General features: G+C 49.6%; 7 protein-coding genes across 7 annotated transcripts; 3 read left to right on the forward strand and 4 right to left on the reverse strand.

The window, feature by feature from the left end:
- Positions 1-82: 82 nt before the first annotated feature.
- On the reverse strand, positions 83-1,840 carry JCM6883_007109 (uncharacterized protein; the record flags this gene model as incomplete). The annotated part of the gene is made up of 7 exons (XM_076634230.1): positions 83-271; positions 379-572; positions 650-844; positions 932-1,067; positions 1,188-1,523; positions 1,609-1,675; positions 1,743-1,840. 7 exons carry the CDS (start codon positions 1,838-1,840, stop codon positions 83-85), a joined length of 1,215 nt encoding a protein of 404 aa, XP_076485816.1.
- A 77-nt stretch (positions 1,841-1,917) lies between these two features.
- Positions 1,918-3,375, forward strand: JCM6883_007110 (uncharacterized protein; the record flags this gene model as incomplete). Its single annotated transcript, XM_076634231.1, has 6 exons — positions 1,918-2,125; positions 2,193-2,315; positions 2,387-2,454; positions 2,540-2,814; positions 2,907-3,237; positions 3,316-3,375. The coding sequence occupies 6 exons, from the start codon at positions 1,918-1,920 to the stop codon at positions 3,373-3,375; spliced, it is 1,065 nt and encodes a 354-aa protein (XP_076485817.1).
- A 970-nt stretch (positions 3,376-4,345) lies between these two features.
- MLH1 (mismatch repair ATPase MLH1) lies at positions 4,346-7,498 on the reverse strand (the record flags this gene model as incomplete). The annotated part of the gene is made up of 12 exons (XM_076634232.1): positions 4,346-4,755; positions 4,811-4,949; positions 5,015-5,174; positions 5,241-5,355; positions 5,428-5,938; positions 5,995-6,242; positions 6,307-6,646; positions 6,736-6,832; positions 6,905-7,077; positions 7,144-7,281; positions 7,362-7,420; positions 7,480-7,498. The coding sequence occupies 12 exons, from the start codon at positions 7,496-7,498 to the stop codon at positions 4,346-4,348; spliced, it is 2,409 nt and encodes an 802-aa protein (XP_076485818.1).
- Positions 7,499-8,404: 906 nt separating this feature from the next.
- JCM6883_007112 (Frag1/DRAM/Sfk1 family protein) lies at positions 8,405-9,935 on the forward strand (the record flags this gene model as incomplete). The annotated part of the gene is made up of 7 exons (XM_076634233.1): positions 8,405-8,528; positions 8,608-8,887; positions 8,952-8,970; positions 9,043-9,143; positions 9,214-9,306; positions 9,370-9,440; positions 9,520-9,935. The coding sequence occupies 7 exons, from the start codon at positions 8,405-8,407 to the stop codon at positions 9,933-9,935; spliced, it is 1,104 nt and encodes a 367-aa protein (XP_076485819.1).
- A 224-nt stretch (positions 9,936-10,159) lies between these two features.
- Positions 10,160-11,586, reverse strand: JCM6883_007113 (uncharacterized protein; the record flags this gene model as incomplete). The annotated part of the gene is made up of 4 exons (XM_076634234.1): positions 10,160-10,248; positions 10,334-10,629; positions 10,698-11,115; positions 11,193-11,586. The coding sequence occupies 4 exons, from the start codon at positions 11,584-11,586 to the stop codon at positions 10,160-10,162; spliced, it is 1,197 nt and encodes a 398-aa protein (XP_076485820.1).
- Positions 11,587-12,611: 1,025 nt separating this feature from the next.
- CAP2 (F-actin-capping protein subunit beta) lies at positions 12,612-13,971 on the reverse strand (the record flags this gene model as incomplete). The annotated part of the gene is made up of 7 exons (XM_076634235.1): positions 12,612-12,730; positions 12,820-12,952; positions 13,029-13,234; positions 13,346-13,542; positions 13,612-13,646; positions 13,720-13,901; positions 13,965-13,971. The coding sequence occupies 7 exons, from the start codon at positions 13,969-13,971 to the stop codon at positions 12,612-12,614; spliced, it is 879 nt and encodes a 292-aa protein (XP_076485821.1).
- Positions 13,972-14,532: 561 nt separating this feature from the next.
- JCM6883_007115 (C2H2-type zinc finger protein) lies at positions 14,533-15,820 on the forward strand (the record flags this gene model as incomplete). The annotated part of the gene is made up of 4 exons (XM_076634236.1): positions 14,533-14,824; positions 14,923-15,105; positions 15,209-15,650; positions 15,721-15,820. 4 exons carry the CDS (start codon positions 14,533-14,535, stop codon positions 15,818-15,820), a joined length of 1,017 nt encoding a protein of 338 aa, XP_076485822.1.
- Positions 15,821-16,049: the final 229 nt, after the last annotated feature.

Genomic DNA, 16,049 nt, shown 5'->3' on the forward strand with positions numbered 1-16,049 from the left:
TACAATACAAACAAGCGCTCCGAGAAAAAAACTCTTCCCTCCAAATGAATAAATTACTCCCAATCTCCTCTCTTTCTTCACCTCATCGATCCCCTTTCTCCTCCTCCTCCTTCGCCGTCGTGTTTTCTGTCCGTTTCGAGTTCCTCCCCGCCTTTGTGGGTCCAAGAGGAGCGAGATTCCGTCGATGAGATTCTTTCCAATTCTCTCTTCCGAGCGATTCGAGATAAATGTGATGTAACAACGCTTGAACGTATACCGGTCCTCCTGGATACTATTCCCATGATCCCACGAGGTATCAGCAACGTGTCTCTTCACCTCCTTAGCGAAAGAACCATTCTCTCGCGGGAGAGAAAAGAGTGAATGAGTTTTTGTACGTACTTTCAAAGGATGCACCATCTGTTGTCTCCCTTGCCAACCCTCCCAAATCGTCCCGAAATCAAACGAAGGAATTCCCATATCGATCGAAACTTGATCTTGCATATTCCTGATCTGATGCACTCGAACATTCGTAAAGAAATTCGAAAACTTCTCTTGTGAACCCGTATCGGTTTGTCCTGTATGTCTCCAATCATCTACTCTCACGCACGCGATCCCACCTTCTGTATGAGCTCGCGGATAGGGAGGAAGAAGGGAGAGGGATAGAGCGTACAGGATGCCCCGCCGACCGGACCGACTCGATGTAATTTCCTCAACCAGATTGGAATCCCAGGCCAAGTTTCGTTAACGTGAGCTAAGAGTGTTCTCATTCGTCGTTGCCACCATTCGACCCGGGCGTGGGTCAAGGGTTGTTCAGTAGATGTATGGGAAACTCGATCTTGTCGTCCGAAAAAAGCGAGATCCCAAACTGCGAGCGAGCGAACCGAGCGAGCGAACGGGCGTCAGTACATCGAGAAGGAGAAAGAAGAAGAAGGGATAAGGGAGGGATACGCACGACCAGAGTGAATCGAGATGAAAGAAGGAGGATGAGGAAGTTGAGAAGTGTGAGGAAGGAATAATTGAGAGACTCGATCTTCGGCTTTCCCAGGTGGATGCCAATCTGGTTGTTGTCGGAAATTATCTTCGTCGTCCTACACGGCCAACCCACACACACGATCCGAGGTCGCAGGAGTCAGCTCGTCGAAATTCGATTTTCGAAAAACTGACTCTTTCGCGAGAAAGAACAGAGAGAGAGGAAGCAGTTGACTTACGAGTCCATACATGAATCCATTAGTGAAATAAGTTCCCAACCAAGGAATCTCTACAACCCAAGGAATCCCTCTCTCATCCCAACCACTCGGAACGATTCCCTTCTGACTAAAATCATCATACGGTACGCAATACCTCGGTAACCCCAACATTTCCGCCATATGCTGCAGACCGTTACGATCGACGGAATCACCGAGGATCAGGATCGTACGGTTTGCGAGCCAGGAAAGGGAGGAAAGGTCTTGGGAGGCGATGAGGGAAATCCAGTCGGGTGAGGGCTCGCACGTGTCGGAGAAGGGGATCCACCGCGTTGAGAGAGGAGAGGAATCGTCCACGTGCTACGAGTAACGAAAGAGACGGAGTTAGAATGAGAGAAGACCGGCAAAGTGGAGCCAGAGAGAGAAAGAGGGAGAAGCAGCTCACAAGGTACCCTGGTTCAGCGAACGGATCACAAACTAGATTCGCATCATCCTGTAGACTCGAATACAGTCTACCTCGAACACACACAGGTCAGTGATGAGGAGAGAAAGGAGAATCGAGATGAAACGAAACTCAACCGTGATTCATTCGATGTCGTCGATGCTAATCTCCACCAAGTCAATAACACGATCACTGTACAAACTCCTACTAACGGAGCTATAGTCGGTCGAGCCATCCACTGTCGAGGTCGAGTCGAGAGAGAGGTGGTGAGAGAGAAAGCGAGATTCGTTTTGTCTCTTTCAACCACTGCGAATGGATCATCTAGCACGACGATTCAACGATGGACATTATTACTTGAACTCGTTACTGTGCCTACCGTTCCCGCTAGTCCTCGTCTCCAGGTTGAGCGGATCGGGCTCCACAAACTCGTTCTCTTCTTCGACTCTCGGCCTCCTCTTACTCGCTACGCCGGTACTCTTATCACTCTCAGTATTCTCGAGATCAAGCGCGGATAACCTAGGTAAGCCCTGATCGTCCTATTCCAACGTCACCCTCCGAGATTGAAGGGAAATCATTCGGCTTGACAGAATCTCTTCACGCTTCGTTGACCTTTCAACTGAGGTTATTCAACCTCTTCGGATTCGTATTCTCTCGGAACCAGCTCGGAACGGGAAAGACTTGGGTCGTAGCGTACTTCGTCAGTTGGTTGGGTAAGTCTTCGCTCCACGTCAAAGATCTCTGCTAGAAGACGCTGACGATTTGGAATGGAGCGATACTACAGCGACGAGTTTCTTTTACCCTCAACCTCCCTATCTCGGTCCGAAAAAGATCAAGGAATTGTCTTCAGATGTCAGTTTTTCGTTTTTCTCTGCTTCGTCCCTCCCCGCTCTGTCAGCAGCGCGCTGACTGACTCCCACTCGCTTCGGTTGAGTAGGAATTCGATACGCAAATCCTTCTCATCCCTACATCTCATCAAGCAGCTCTCGATTTCGTTTCCGCTCCCCTCTCGCCCTCGTCGTCCTCTCCCAAAATCGTCGAACTCCCTGACTCCTCCCACGTCGCCTCACCAACATCAGCCGAAAACACTCAAGATGACGAGAAGCGAATGGAGTTGGGTCCGAAAGATCGCTGGAACCTAGTTCTGTTCCATGCGGAATGGAGTAAAAAATCACGAGAACTAGAATTAACTCTCTCGAGGCTTTCTCACCTGTGCGTCCTTCCTCTCTCTGCCTCTCCCTCGTCCTCTCCCTTGCTCTCTTCGTGTTCGAGAGCTCATGAAGGACGTCCTTATGTGTGGATAGGTACGATTCCCCTGCACTGAAATTCTTCGTTCTCTCCCCCGAAACCGCCCCTTCAACATTCTATGATCTGTCTCTGTCGACTTCTCCTACGACCAATGACCTACCTCTGTTGAGGATGTATCGAGAGGGAAAAGTCGTAGAGGAGGAACCGTTAAGTGAGAAGGAAGCGAAACGACGAAAACGTCATGAAAAACGAGAGAACCGAGAGAAAGAGAAAGGGAAGAGTCGGAGCAAGGAAAGTGACGAGAGTGGGAGCGACGATGAGAGTGAGGATGAGAGGGATGTCGAGAGAGTTAGGGCCGTTGCGAGGTATAGATGGGATAGAAGTTCGGTCAGTCGTCTCTCTTTTCGTCCTTCATTGAACTGATGTGCGAGGGAAGCAAGACTGATTCGTTTGCTGTTAGAGTAGACGGCGATCGAGAGGAATTTCAAGCTCAAGGAACGATCGGGAATCGTGAAAGCTTCGTAGAACGTATTCGTGAATAGAATCGAGAAATTTCTGACTCGGATTGAGCAGCATCTCTACCGTGCGATAGACGATAAGGAGATGCACTTCGTCGAGTTGGTCTTCGTTCGAACTTCAAGACGGAATACCTCGAAATTTCGGGATGACAGCTCTTTCGTACTGACCGCTCAAGTCTGTCTTGCGGCCAAGTGAGGTCTCTACATAGTTGGTCCAAGAACGCTCTTCTTGACCCGAGGTCGTCAAGCGCTTGGCAGCTACATGTCCCGCTCGCTCGAGAGCTCGTTTCTCTTTTGCAAGAGAGTCGCATTCCGAGCTCTACTGCTCTCAACGCCAGCTCTTGACAGAGATAGCGTGTCATCAGAGGATGCTCCTCACCGATCTGGTCAACTATATTGCCAGTAAGAGAGCTGCGGTCAGAGACTTTCTTTGGAAGATCCCGTTGTTGTAAAAGAACTGTGGTCGGTTGAGACAGCTGCAGCGGATATGAGTGTCGCTCAGAGCTTTCTGAATCTCTCAGCTGCTCGAGACTCGGAGAGACCTCTCGCTCGTGCTCGTAAGACCTCGTGTGTCGTTGCAAAGCGACTGTTGCGAGTCAAAAACACGAGTTACCCTCGATCGTGTGACCTTGATAACCCCCGATTGCCCTCGAGGAGCGCGGCTTCGTCTTCAGAGTATCGTGAAACTGAAGCTTGGAGAGGAGGACTCTTCGGTAACGTTGACAACGTCGATGTTTGATCTTGAAGGGAACGAGCTCACAACGGTTTCGCGTTGTCTTCTCGTAGGTTGTGTATGCCCTCGGCTTGTTTCCCAATCGCTACCTCTCTATTCGATCTAAACTCTGCCGCGCAACCGCAAGCCCGAAAGAGATCGAGAAAAAACTTCCGATCTTGAGCCAAATTGTTACGAACGAAAGAAAGTGAACGATTCGAGAATAGCTACAACAACAACCTTCACACCACCCAGACCAAGTGAATCAGCACCTCTCGAAAACCTTATACAAACTCTCCAACCTCGTAATCAACACGATCGCATCCTTCTCTCCTAGCACTTTCACCTCCATCGCTTGTTCTTCATCGTCTCCATCGTGACTCGACTTCTTCTTCTTCTTGCCAGTGATGAGTTGATCAGATGGAACGAGGTAAGTCTTGAAAGCTGGATAAAGAACATTCTTGATTAGGTTCACTTCTTTCGTTTCGACTTCCTTTCGCTTTTGGTTTGCTTCTTCGGAATCTTCAGAGTCTTGTGAGGATTGAGAGCGAGAAGGAGGAGAGTGGGGAGAGAGGAAGGGAGTGGGGGAGTAGAAGAATGCGAGTTCGGTAGCGAGCGATTCGAAACATTCAGATTCTTGTTCCCAATCGACGTAGATTCCGATTCGAAGCAGAACTATGCGTCAAAGGGTTAGTGCATGGAGAGTTCCAAAGAGAAGGAGCGGACGCACAGAGTGGTAGTTTTTCAAGGGATGGAGCATGACCAGGTAGAATAACGGGGAGGGAAACGAGTTCTCCTTCGTCGTTGATTTCGATCGAAAAGTATTCGTCAATCATTTCTTTCACGTCGAATAATCGATTGTAGATTTTCTGCTCAAGCGTCAACGAGGGCGAGTCAGCTCGAGTCAGTCGAGCAAGAGAGGAAGGAAACGAACGGTGACGATTTGATTGACTGAAAGTTTCATCGATCCATCTCGAGGATAATCCTTCTCGATCCCCAAACGAATCAATTTCTTGAGCGAAATAGGAGGTTTCATCTTGATTCGGTTGAATCTTCCGAATTGTCGCAGAGTCAATTGATAAAAGAGTTGCTCACTGTCGAGAGAGCACTCAGCAATAACTCGACTTGGTTGAGGTGGGTAAGTCGGGGAGAGAGCTCACGCTACGACGTTGTGTTTGACGAGATATAGCTTCGTTTGATGTTGAATGAGCGAACGACCAGTTTGCAAATCGGCGATTCCGACGAAAATATGGTTCTTGAACAACTGATCGAGTTCTGTGAGTACATCAAATTCAAGAAATCAGCCCACACACAACGGGACGACCAACAAAATGACTCGAAACTCACCTTCATTCCTTTCCTCAATGATTCGATTCCTCAATCCCTTCACGCTCGTCAACGAACACTCACTCTGACTGATCCTCACCCTCGCCATCTTCATCTGTCTCGCTTGTTCCTCCGCTACCGCTTTCGCAAATCCCGGATTCTCATGATCTGATCGAATCTTCTTTCGAGCAGGTTGTCCCTCCTCTTCTTCCTCAATCTCCTCTCCTCCTTCGTCGAGAATCGTGGGATGTCGTTGTTTACCTTTGCCCTTGCTGGCCGACGAGGAGATGGTTGAAGAAGAACTCGAACCGAGAACGGGAAACATTGAATCGAGAGTTTGGGAATTCGCATCGGTTCGAACGAGTTTTTGAGGTGCCGTCTTTGAAGTTTTGCGAGTTGAAGAGGAGGAGGAGGTCGTGACGATAGGTTTCTGAGAGGTCGAGGCCTCTGCGTTCGCGTTCGAAGAGGAGGAAGAGGGGCGATTCGCCGAAGAAGAGGGAGGTCGAGCGGCGCTTGAACCGGGCAAGAGGGTCTGCAGGACGAGTTCGTGAACAACGCTTTCGCAGAGTAGTTCACGGATCGACTCACTTGTACTTTATAACTCCTACTTGCTCCCTGTTCCTCAAGAGCTTTCGCCAAACTCAGACAAATCAACTCGACGATCTCATCTTGATCTTCGAACCCAACTTCTTTCTTCGTAGGATGTACATTGACGTCGATCTTGGTCGGATGAATCGAGAGGGAGAGGTAGACGAAGGGGTGAGTACCTTTCGCGAGGAGAGTTCCATAGAATCCTTCGAGGGCTCGTTTGAGGGGCGAACAATCGACGAATCGATCTACATTGCGACCAGGAACGTTAGAGGTCGGAGTCGAGAAAGAGAGGACACGAGGGAGACGCACTGTTGATGAAGAAGAGGAAGAACCCCCTTTTCGCTTGAAAGTTCGGTCCACTACACCAAGCGTTCACTTTGACTCCCTGCTCTTCACTCTCCGCTTCGACATGTACAAGTTCCTTCTTCGTTGATTCACCGTACGATAGTCCGATGTTATCCAGCACCGAACTCCCGACTTGAGTATTGACGTCGGCGGTCGAACCTGCATTTTGCCGTTTGCAAGACATCGCGATACCGGAATTGTGGATCGAGTAGGCGAGAACGACGCCGACAATCCGAGAGTACTCGTCGGATGCTGAACGGAGAGATTTCAAACGTTGAGGAGTGTTGAAGAATAGATCTTCGACCTGCAACGATCAAAGTCCACACGGGAACGGCTCGGGTCAGAGTCGGACTCGAACAGGTCGTTCGATCGAGAACGCGAGAGGGAGCTTACAACGATCGTAGTCCCGTCGTTTCCAGCAGTCGGAACGGGAGTCGAAACGGTCGAACCAGATTTGACGGGAATCAATTGTCCATCCGAGTAAGCAGCTCTGTTGCATCAATTCGTTCGTCAACTCCAAGCTCGAATGAAGGAGAGGTAGTGAAAGAGAGAAGAAACTCACTTCCAAGCGCAAGCATCCGATTTCGTTTTCGTCGTTACTGTCAAATGTGCTACATGACTGATACTCGCGAGGGCTTCTCCTCTGAATCCATACGTTCCCAACGTCGATAGATCGTCAAAGTCTTTGATCTTGGAAGTCGTGAATCGTTCGCAGAGAATCGGAAGATCGTCTTTCTGGCGAGTTGAGAGAATGGCGGATCAGCTACGAGTTCTTTCGCAGGTCGCGCAGCCCTCACTCACTCGGATACCACTCCCGTTATCTTGGATCTGGAGGAGTTTGATCCCTCCTTCTTTGACGGAAACTCGAATACTCGTTGAACCCGCATCGAGGGAATTCTCAATCAACTCTTTCAGCGCGTTCGACGGTCGTTGTATAATCTATCGGAGCGTACGTTCGTCCCAGAGTCAGTCTCGCTCGGCAAGAGATGCGTGTAGAGAAGGAGAGAGGGGGTACTGACTTCTCCAGCTGCGATTCGGTTCACGACAGCTTCTGGTAGTTTCGCGATTGGTCGAGGAGCTGTCAACGACTCGTGGTGAACATCAAGGAGGCGTTGATATGCATCAAGAACCGCTGACCTGGCTTCTCCGTCGACATCTCTGATTCAACTAATCTCTTTCCCCGCTCCACTTCACTCTGATGCGACGCCGAGTGGCTCAGCGATATTCTAGAGGTGTCTTGTATGTCCAAGGATGGTCGCGGGTAGCAAGGGGGGAGTCGATGCGGATTGACCGGGATGGGAGACGGAGGTAGCGAACGGATCTCGAGATAGCTCTTCGAGTGAATCTCTCTCGCCAAAGTATACGCAAGATAGCAGGGATAGGTTGAAAGGAGCATTCATTACGGCTCGTGACTCATACACAACTACCTCTTCTCGTCTTTCCTCCTTCCATCCTCTGTCGTCCTCGTCCAACCGTTCCGTTCCAGCCTCTGATCCTACGTACTTAAGCGTATGTCTGTATCGACGACTCCCAAACCGCTGGATACTCAAACTCCGAAGAGAAGGAAGAAAAGGCTCCATTGGTACATAAGTTTCGTCGATTGGTTTTCTTCCCTCTCGCTTCACCCGATAGACGGCGACCTTGAAGTTGAGTAACTCGAAATAAGTTGTAGTAAGAGTCTCCGAACAATAAAAGGTGAGCTGATGAGTGAAGAAGAAGAGAAGAGAGAGAGGAGCGCCTGAGATTTTCTCGAAGTTGTTCGCTGGAAAAGAGAAACCTCCCCTTGAGTGAAAACGCCGAATTCTCTCCTTTCAAGTTTTCGCACGAGCTCCGAGCTTATCGCATTGGCTCTAGTTCATACAGAACTCTTCAACGTTTAGAATGATCGCAGTTCTTGAAGCATTTTGAAAATGAAATGCACTCGTCATTTCGTTCGTTCGATTTTGATCGGAGTGAGGCTGGTTCGGTCAACCGTCTTTACCCTCTTTCCTCTCGCTCGACTGCGACCTCTCGACATTCTACGAATCGACACCCAACTCAGAGCCCCTCGAAACAGCACAAGATGATGCATTTGGGCCGAAGAACGACTGCTCAGTCAACAGACACGGTCAAATCGAGACGAAACGCTCACGGATACTATTGGGTCTTCCCTCTAGCTGCGTTCGTATTCTGGACTGCTACTCTACGTACGTGCCAACATCCTTCCTTGAGGTGGCGATGATGAAAACTGACTTCTTTGCAATTGTTTTCATCGACTTTGTGCAGTCGGTCTCTTGTTATGGTGGATCGTCGACGACAATCACGAACGTTATCGAATCGACGATGCGACCGTCACTTACATTTCGAACGTCGGGGCTCAACATCAAGCTCTCTTCATTGTTGGAACTGCTTTAACTTCGCTCTTCTACACTTTGACTTTGTTGTCTGAGCGATGGTTGAGGCATTTGAGGAGGATTCCGGGACCTTTACACAAGCGGGACAGGGATGCCGATATCGCAGCGTGTGTGTTTGGAATTTTGGGAGCTTTGGCTTTGGTTCTCCTCGCGTGAGTTCGCTTCCTGGCCGAGTTCAGTATGGCCCTGCTCAACTGACTCCTCTCGCTCCCGCAGATGCTTTAATGATCAAGCTGTGCGTTTTCCTCTCGAGCGAAAGAATGTCGAGCTTCTCGAAAACTGACGATTCTCGCAACCGATTTCATAGTTCCCGAACGTTCATTGGGCTTTCACCGCCATCTTCGTCGTCTGTATCGCCGTTTCCGCACTCTGTCAAACTCTCGAAATCATGTGGCTCCGTCAAGATCAGTAAGCTCTCCTCTCTCTAGTCACTCTGAGCTCGTGATTCTCGAAACTGACTCTCCTCGTCTCCTCGCAGCGTTGAACGTGCTCATCTCCGACGTGCGGCTATCATCAAATGGATTATTGTCGGAACTGCGATTGCCGCTGCGATCGCTTTCGGAGCTACCTAGTGAGTCGCCCTTCGATGTGTGTGAGAAAGAACTTGAGCTCATCGAAATGCGTGATTTCACAGCGGTGTTTGCGCCGGTCAACCTTCCGGAGTTCCCTTGACGCCTCGTTGTGATCGAATCAAATCTGCTGCCGGTTCGTTCTTCCTCTCCTCTCCATTTCCCCTTTCTCCCCTCACCACTCGAACTGACTTGAAGCATCGCTCGATTCGTAGGTGTTCTCGAATGGTTCATCGCATTCCTCTACGACGTCTACCTCGCGACTTTCGGTCTCGATCTCTGGCCCGCGCGCAAAACCGTCGGACACCACTTCGATTCGTCCCTCATCGAACAAGATAAACACAACACACTTCACCACCACAAGGACGGGCGTCCGGGAGCTCCTGGAGGCTTGGACGCGATCGCTGCGAACAGGAATGGAGAGATGGTTGGAAACGGGAATTATTTGAACGAAGCAGGAGCTCCGATGACGACGAGGGGAGGGGATTACGATCGACCGAGTATGTCGAGTGAGATGACTTATGCGAACAACAACAACCTGAACTCGACCGGAGGACGATACGCGAAGACGAGCAATGGAATGACTCCACTCGAAATGAACCATGCGAAGGCGGATGGATTCGTTCGTTAAAAGGAACGGAACTCTCTCTCTCTCTCTTTCCCCCTCTCTTGCACATAGCTCGCTCCCTCGGAATCTCACTCGATACCCTTACCCTTACTCTAGCGCCGTAATCTATCTCTTGAACCAACTTTTTGTAAACTCTGTCGCATCTTCACTCTCTCTCTCTTGGAAGCCTAGCTCTACTCAGGCGACACACGCGTAGGAGCTTCTTGTAATCACTAGCATCATCATCATCAGTAACTCGTGTCTACTTTCGTTCCTGTCGTTGCGTTCGTTCCGCCTCGTTTCGTGTAAACTTCAACCGGTCTTCGAAATGTCGAACCTACGAAACGCGAAGAAAGTTCATATCAGTTTCTCTCCATTCATTATCAGGCTGAGCAACTGATGATCCGACACTATTCACTCACCTACTTTCCCCGTTTCCCCTAGTAATTCCCTCCTCTCGAACCCAACCAACTCGACCAAAACTCTCTCAAACTCTCCTTCCTCCCACCTCCAACCCCTCTGAGCTCCCCCTTTCAATAACTCGTAGTTCTCTCTCAGTAACGGACCGCTCGTTTTCGCCGATCTAGAATAGGTAGAGAATGGTTGAGGTTCTAAGATTAGGCGACCTCCCGGGGAGAGAAGGGAGAAGGATTTTTGGAAGAATGTGAGAAGACCCGCGTTTAGAGAGGTCAGGTGGATCCATTTCGTTACGGAGAAACTACAGATGAAGGAGGGAGTTAGTGGGAGAGAGATATGGGAGAGGGAGGAGGAAGAGGAGGGACGAACGCGAGGATTAGGTCATAGGATTCTCGATCGGATTCGAGAGATTCGTTCACCCAGTCAGAGGTAACGAACTTGACATTCTCTGGGAAAGACTTCACTTCGATAGGCCATTCTTTCCGTTGTTTCTTTCCTTTCTTCCCTCCTCCGGCTGAGTTTGAACTCGAAGTTGGGAGTAAATGATACGAAAGTAACCCTTTCGGAGGTTGGAGATAGCCGAACATCTTTCCTAGGGAAGAAGGGAAATAATGAGGGTCGGAAGAGACGAAGGGGGAAGGATCTGAACGAGATTTCGGGAGAGAATCGAGAAAAGTCGAAGTCGAGGAGGAAGGGGAACGAGATCTTCTCTTTCTTGCTGATAATAGAGCGGTCGATTCGTCGAGTAGACGTTTGAGTGGTGCTTGTTTCGACCATGCCGAGTCGACTGAATTCCCGCAGCACGAACGCGGAGTCAGCTTCGAACGGAAAAAAAAGGGGAGAAGAGAGAAAATGAGTACGTACGATTCCCTTTCGCTTTCCTCGTCAGATCTTTATCGATATCGACCCCCGTGACTTTGCCCGCCTCGTAATCCCTCGCCAATTCGATCGTGACTTGTCCAGCGTTCGAACCGACATCGAGAACTTTCTTCCCTTTGATCCAGTCTCGAGGGATTAGGGAGAGTCGAGAATCGGGAAGAGATGGATCGACGTTGCGTCGTTCGTAGTAGTTGAGATAGTTGCCATGGATAGCTTTCGGAGCGGGATGGGAGGAGGAAGAGGGGACAGAGTGAGAAGTGGGGGGAAACTCGAGGGAATCGGGTTGGAACAGCTGAGGAGGAGCTCGTGCGGGAGGATCAAGCGTAGGTCGTGCAGAGGATTCGAGTAAGGAGGGCTTTCGTGGTCTTGAGGTTGACATCGATTGAGGAAAGAGAGAGAGACGAGTCGAAGAGTTTTCGACGGAGAGAAGTCGTTGTTTCGCTCGCTCCTGCTTGATACCTTCCACGTGTGATCTTACCGACTGTTCTCGAGGTCTGTGATCAGGTGGTCTGAAAAGTCGAGAAGTGAAAGAGTTGAAATCGATGATCCTTTCTTTCTTTCCTCTTTCCTCTCCCTTTCATCACTTTCGACTGCCCTAGAACTACCCTCAATCATGTTCTCAGGGCAATACCCTTCTACCTCACCCGCGAGTTTCTCTCGCGAGACCTCATTTCTCCAACAAGCGATGGCATCCGGTCGCACATCTCTCCACGGCCCTCATCACCACCCCTCCTCGCATCTCGACCCGAATCACAATGGATCAGCGTTATCGACCTCTCCGCCTTCTTCGCATGCAGGGTCGTTGGACGAGGCAGAGAGAGGGAGGAAATTGATGGGCAAGAAAGGTTCAAGAACTTCAGTTTCGAGCGCTTGGTCACACGAGAGGAGACTGAGTCCGACGAGGGAAAGAGTAGAGGAGGAAGAGGATAGTGAGGAGGAGCAGCAGCGAAGTCGGACGCAGAGTAGTGATTCGGTTCCAGAAATCTTACCCGTTCGTTCACGAATCCTCTCTCTTCTCTTTCAGCACTCTCCTAACCCTAACCCTAACCCTAACCCTAACCCTAACCCTAACCCTAACTTAGGGTTAATATTTCGCTGCTCACCGTCTTCCGCAAGGTGGGATCCAGGAATCTGTGACCAAAGTGAGAAGAAAGCGAGGCAGAGGTAAAAGGAAGCGACAAGTCGAAACGGTTTCGTCCGAGCATGAGATTCGAGATGTTGGAGCTCGCGGAGCGAGGATTGACGAAACCAGTCTTTGCAACAAGAAGGCAAAATCCCTGTTGTCATCGACACCACTCGTCAGCATTTCGGAAGCGAGAGCAAAAGAAAAGGGAAAACGAGAACTCACGATTCATACACAAAAAAACGAAGAACGAGATCGAGAAAAGCACCGTCAAACTCCTCCTAGGTCGCGAGTTTCCTTCCCTTCAACAATCCAACGAGTTCACCTTGCAAAGCTCTCTGTTTATTCACTTCTCCAAACCCTTTCAAACTCCTCAAATTTCCCAAAATATCTTTCGTTTCTACAATCCTCGGCCAAAAAACATCAGTTTTCTCATTCTCCCGTATGCTTAGAGCGTGAAAGAAACGACGAGAGAAGCGAGGAACGTACTCGAGAAATAAACTTCCGACAGGAGATTTCGCAACTTGATCTCCATATCTTCTACGAGTTTCCCCAAGTTTTCGATATGACTCCTCGCGAGGTTCTCCGACGAGGTCGTATCGAGTGGCGCCGTTGCTTCATGCTGTGTGAGTTCGAAGAGGAGAGTACATTCCGTCAGTTTCGCGAAATTCTGAAGGTGTCAACGCATCCCGACTCACTTGTCTCGTCATTGATCCCCCCAGATTAACCTCGCCCTTCACTGTTGTCGTCTCGGAAGAGGAGAGAGGTTTCGACATGTAAAGCATGACGGTCGAAGTTAATTTGTAAGAACAAGTTCTCAAACTCGAGGAAGCGCTCGTTCCGGACGAACTCGATTCGAATACGTGTACTGAGTCCCATGATGCGTTCGAGTCGTCGTCTGTCGCTGTTCAAAGGAAGGCGAAAGGGAACGAGTGGAGAGTCAGTTCGAAACGAATTTCGCAACAATCTTCCCCTTCTAGCTCGAATGAGGGAGAACGAGGACGAAGGAACTCACTTTTCTTGATCAGAACGACTCCAGCGAACCCTCCTTGATCAGTATCCCACAGATAAACCGAACTAACTCCTCCTTCAAAGTACAAATCTCGATAAACGTCAAACGCTTGATTCATCGCTACTTCCAATTTCCTCAGTCCTGGTGAAGGGACTGTTCCATCTGAGAGTGGGGGAGTGTATTGATTCGTCCATGGCGAGCTGGATGGAGAGGAAGGAGAGTCAGCTTAGGAGAGAGCGAGTGGGGAGAGAGAAGAGGAGAAAGCTCACCGATACGAATCTCCATCTCGGTTGTAATCGCAGATCTGTTCAAACAGGACGCGCTCACTTCAGCTGGCGCTCAAGCACGTGGAGAAGTGAGAGAGAACCCCGACGAACGAGGTAATCTTTCCCACCTCCAAGTTTATCCGATTCAACCCTCAAAGGTTGATCCACCGAACTCAACAGATCATCGGCTAAATCAGGCAAGATATTGACGAGCGTATCGAGGTTATCAGAGACGTTGTTTGGAGGTAAACGACGTAACAAGTCGAGTGATGCTGTCAAGGCGTCTTCTTCGTCTGATGAACGCAAGATCCTGTCAGCTCCGATGGATGAGAGCTAACTTCCGATCCTATACTCACTGCTCATGGTCGAATCGGGAATGAGGAGTTGAATGGGGGAGGACAAGAGCGTCACCAACTCGTTTCCTCTCTTCTCTTCCTCCACTAACTCTCTCCCTTTGCGCGTGTCTATCCACTCTCTCTCAGACGACTCCTCAGCACCATGACGATCCAAAGAAACTAAGCCAAATCCGACCTCTCTCAAGGGGGAATGTGCGAATCGTTTTCTAACCCAGAAGTTCAAATTCATCGTAGTGCATCAGCGGGGCTAGAAAGAAAGAGAGTAGGATTAACACGCTGAGGAAAAGGGGAGTAAGGGAGTAAGGGAGTAAGCTATGAAGATAACGAGCGAGGTGGAACGAAGGGGGAAGGTTTCTCAGTTAGAAATGCTGTTTTAACCGCCCTTGTCCCTCGCTTATGGGTCTCTTCGGAGCTCAAGGTGAGACGGCCCCTCTCTGAGCAATACGATCCAATATGACGCGATTTGCGACGTGAGAGCATGAGAGAGAGAGCTTCGTCAATCAACTTGTCCTTTCTCCTTCCACCACATCGCTACGGTTTACGAACTCGCTCCACGATAGCCCCTGCGATGGCTTATCAACCACGACTATCGACTCGTGCGCTCTCCCAGCCCTCTACCTCCTCGTTCTCTCCATCTCTCTCCCCTTCTCCCTCAAAACGCTCCCGACGTTCCTCGACCGCTTCCTCCTCCTCGAGCTCATTCACTGGTACAAGAAGAGACGACGATGAACTCTCGGACGGTGACGCTACTTCGTACGGGTTCGATCCCTCTTCAGTTCAAATCGGGAAATGTGAATGGGGAAATCACTGCGGTGTTGAGTTCTGGGAGTTAGAACCACTCGCAGAACACATCCACCAAGGTCCGTAGGGTCTATCCCCCTCTTCCTCCCCTCCTTCGCGCCTTGCTCGAAAAGCTGACATTCTCTCGTTTCGCTCCTCTCTCCGTTCGTTCGAGCAGTTCACGCTTTTCCCGAAGAGAACCCTCTACAGAACAACGTCTCCCAAAAAAGAGCCGCTGCGAGTTATATTTGTGATTGGCAAGGTTGTCCGAGGAGAGGGAAATCTCAAGGATCGAAATTTGCTCTCGTTGCGCATTTGAGGAGTCATACGGGGGAGAAACCGTTCACTTGTCCTAGAGCTGGTAAGTCACTACACTCTCCTCATCCTCTGACGCGGTCGAGGTATAAGACAGAAGAAGGAGCGAGAGCTAATGAGTGATTTTCTTTCGTTTCGTTTCTTTCTAGAATGCGACAAGAGTTTTACTCGAACGGACGCCTTGCAAAAACACATGCGAATTCAACATCAAGACAAGATCATTACTGGTCGACGACCACCCTCAAAGAAATCGAAAGGCGGTAAACGAGGCGAACGACTCAATTCCGAAGATTCTCAATTCGACGATGATGCTCCTCCCGGCGGTGACGATCCTTCCTCTACTCTTCCGGGTGAAGACGATCCGAATCACCCCTCGAACGTAACCTCTCGAGAAGAATCCCTCGCGTTTCATCGACACCCCGAATTATCTCAAGAATTCGTTTCCTACGTCGTGTCGAAAGCGAAATACGCACATTTGATCAAGGAACATGAGGAGTTGGGACATGAGTTGGAGGCGGTACAGACTAGGGAAGATGAGTTGAGGATGGAGTGTGAGGAACTGTTGAAAGGGATTTTGAGGAAAGAAGTCGGGTAAATCACTTTTCCGCTCTTTTCTCCTCTTTCTGATGAGAGATACTGAAAAACGAATGTCGAATTGCAGAGAAGGAGAAGATCAAGGTGGAAAGGTATTGCTCGACAAGTTCCTCGAAGAGTATCAGCATGAACCGCTCGTTCTACCGAATGATTATCAATCGAAATGATCTCGACATCCCTCGCCCCTCTTCTTCTCTCTTGCCTCGTAGATGTACAGATTCAATCGTTTAGGTAGTTCCCCCTTGTTGTCTCCTCAATTTACTCATGTTCTCAGGGTTTTCAGCTTCTTCGTCCGAATTTGAATGCTTAGGGTTAGGGTTAGGGTTAGGGTTAGGGTTAGGGTTAGGGTTAGGGTTAGGGTTAGGGTTAGGGTTAGGGTTAGGGTTAGGGTTAGGG

This window comes from Sporobolomyces salmoneus (genome assembly GCF_050403485.1).
Source record: "Sporobolomyces salmoneus JCM6883 DNA, S_salmoneus_JCM6883_v1_ctg54, whole genome shotgun sequence".
Lineage (NCBI taxonomy): Eukaryota > Fungi > Basidiomycota > Microbotryomycetes > Sporidiobolales > Sporidiobolaceae > Sporobolomyces > Sporobolomyces salmoneus.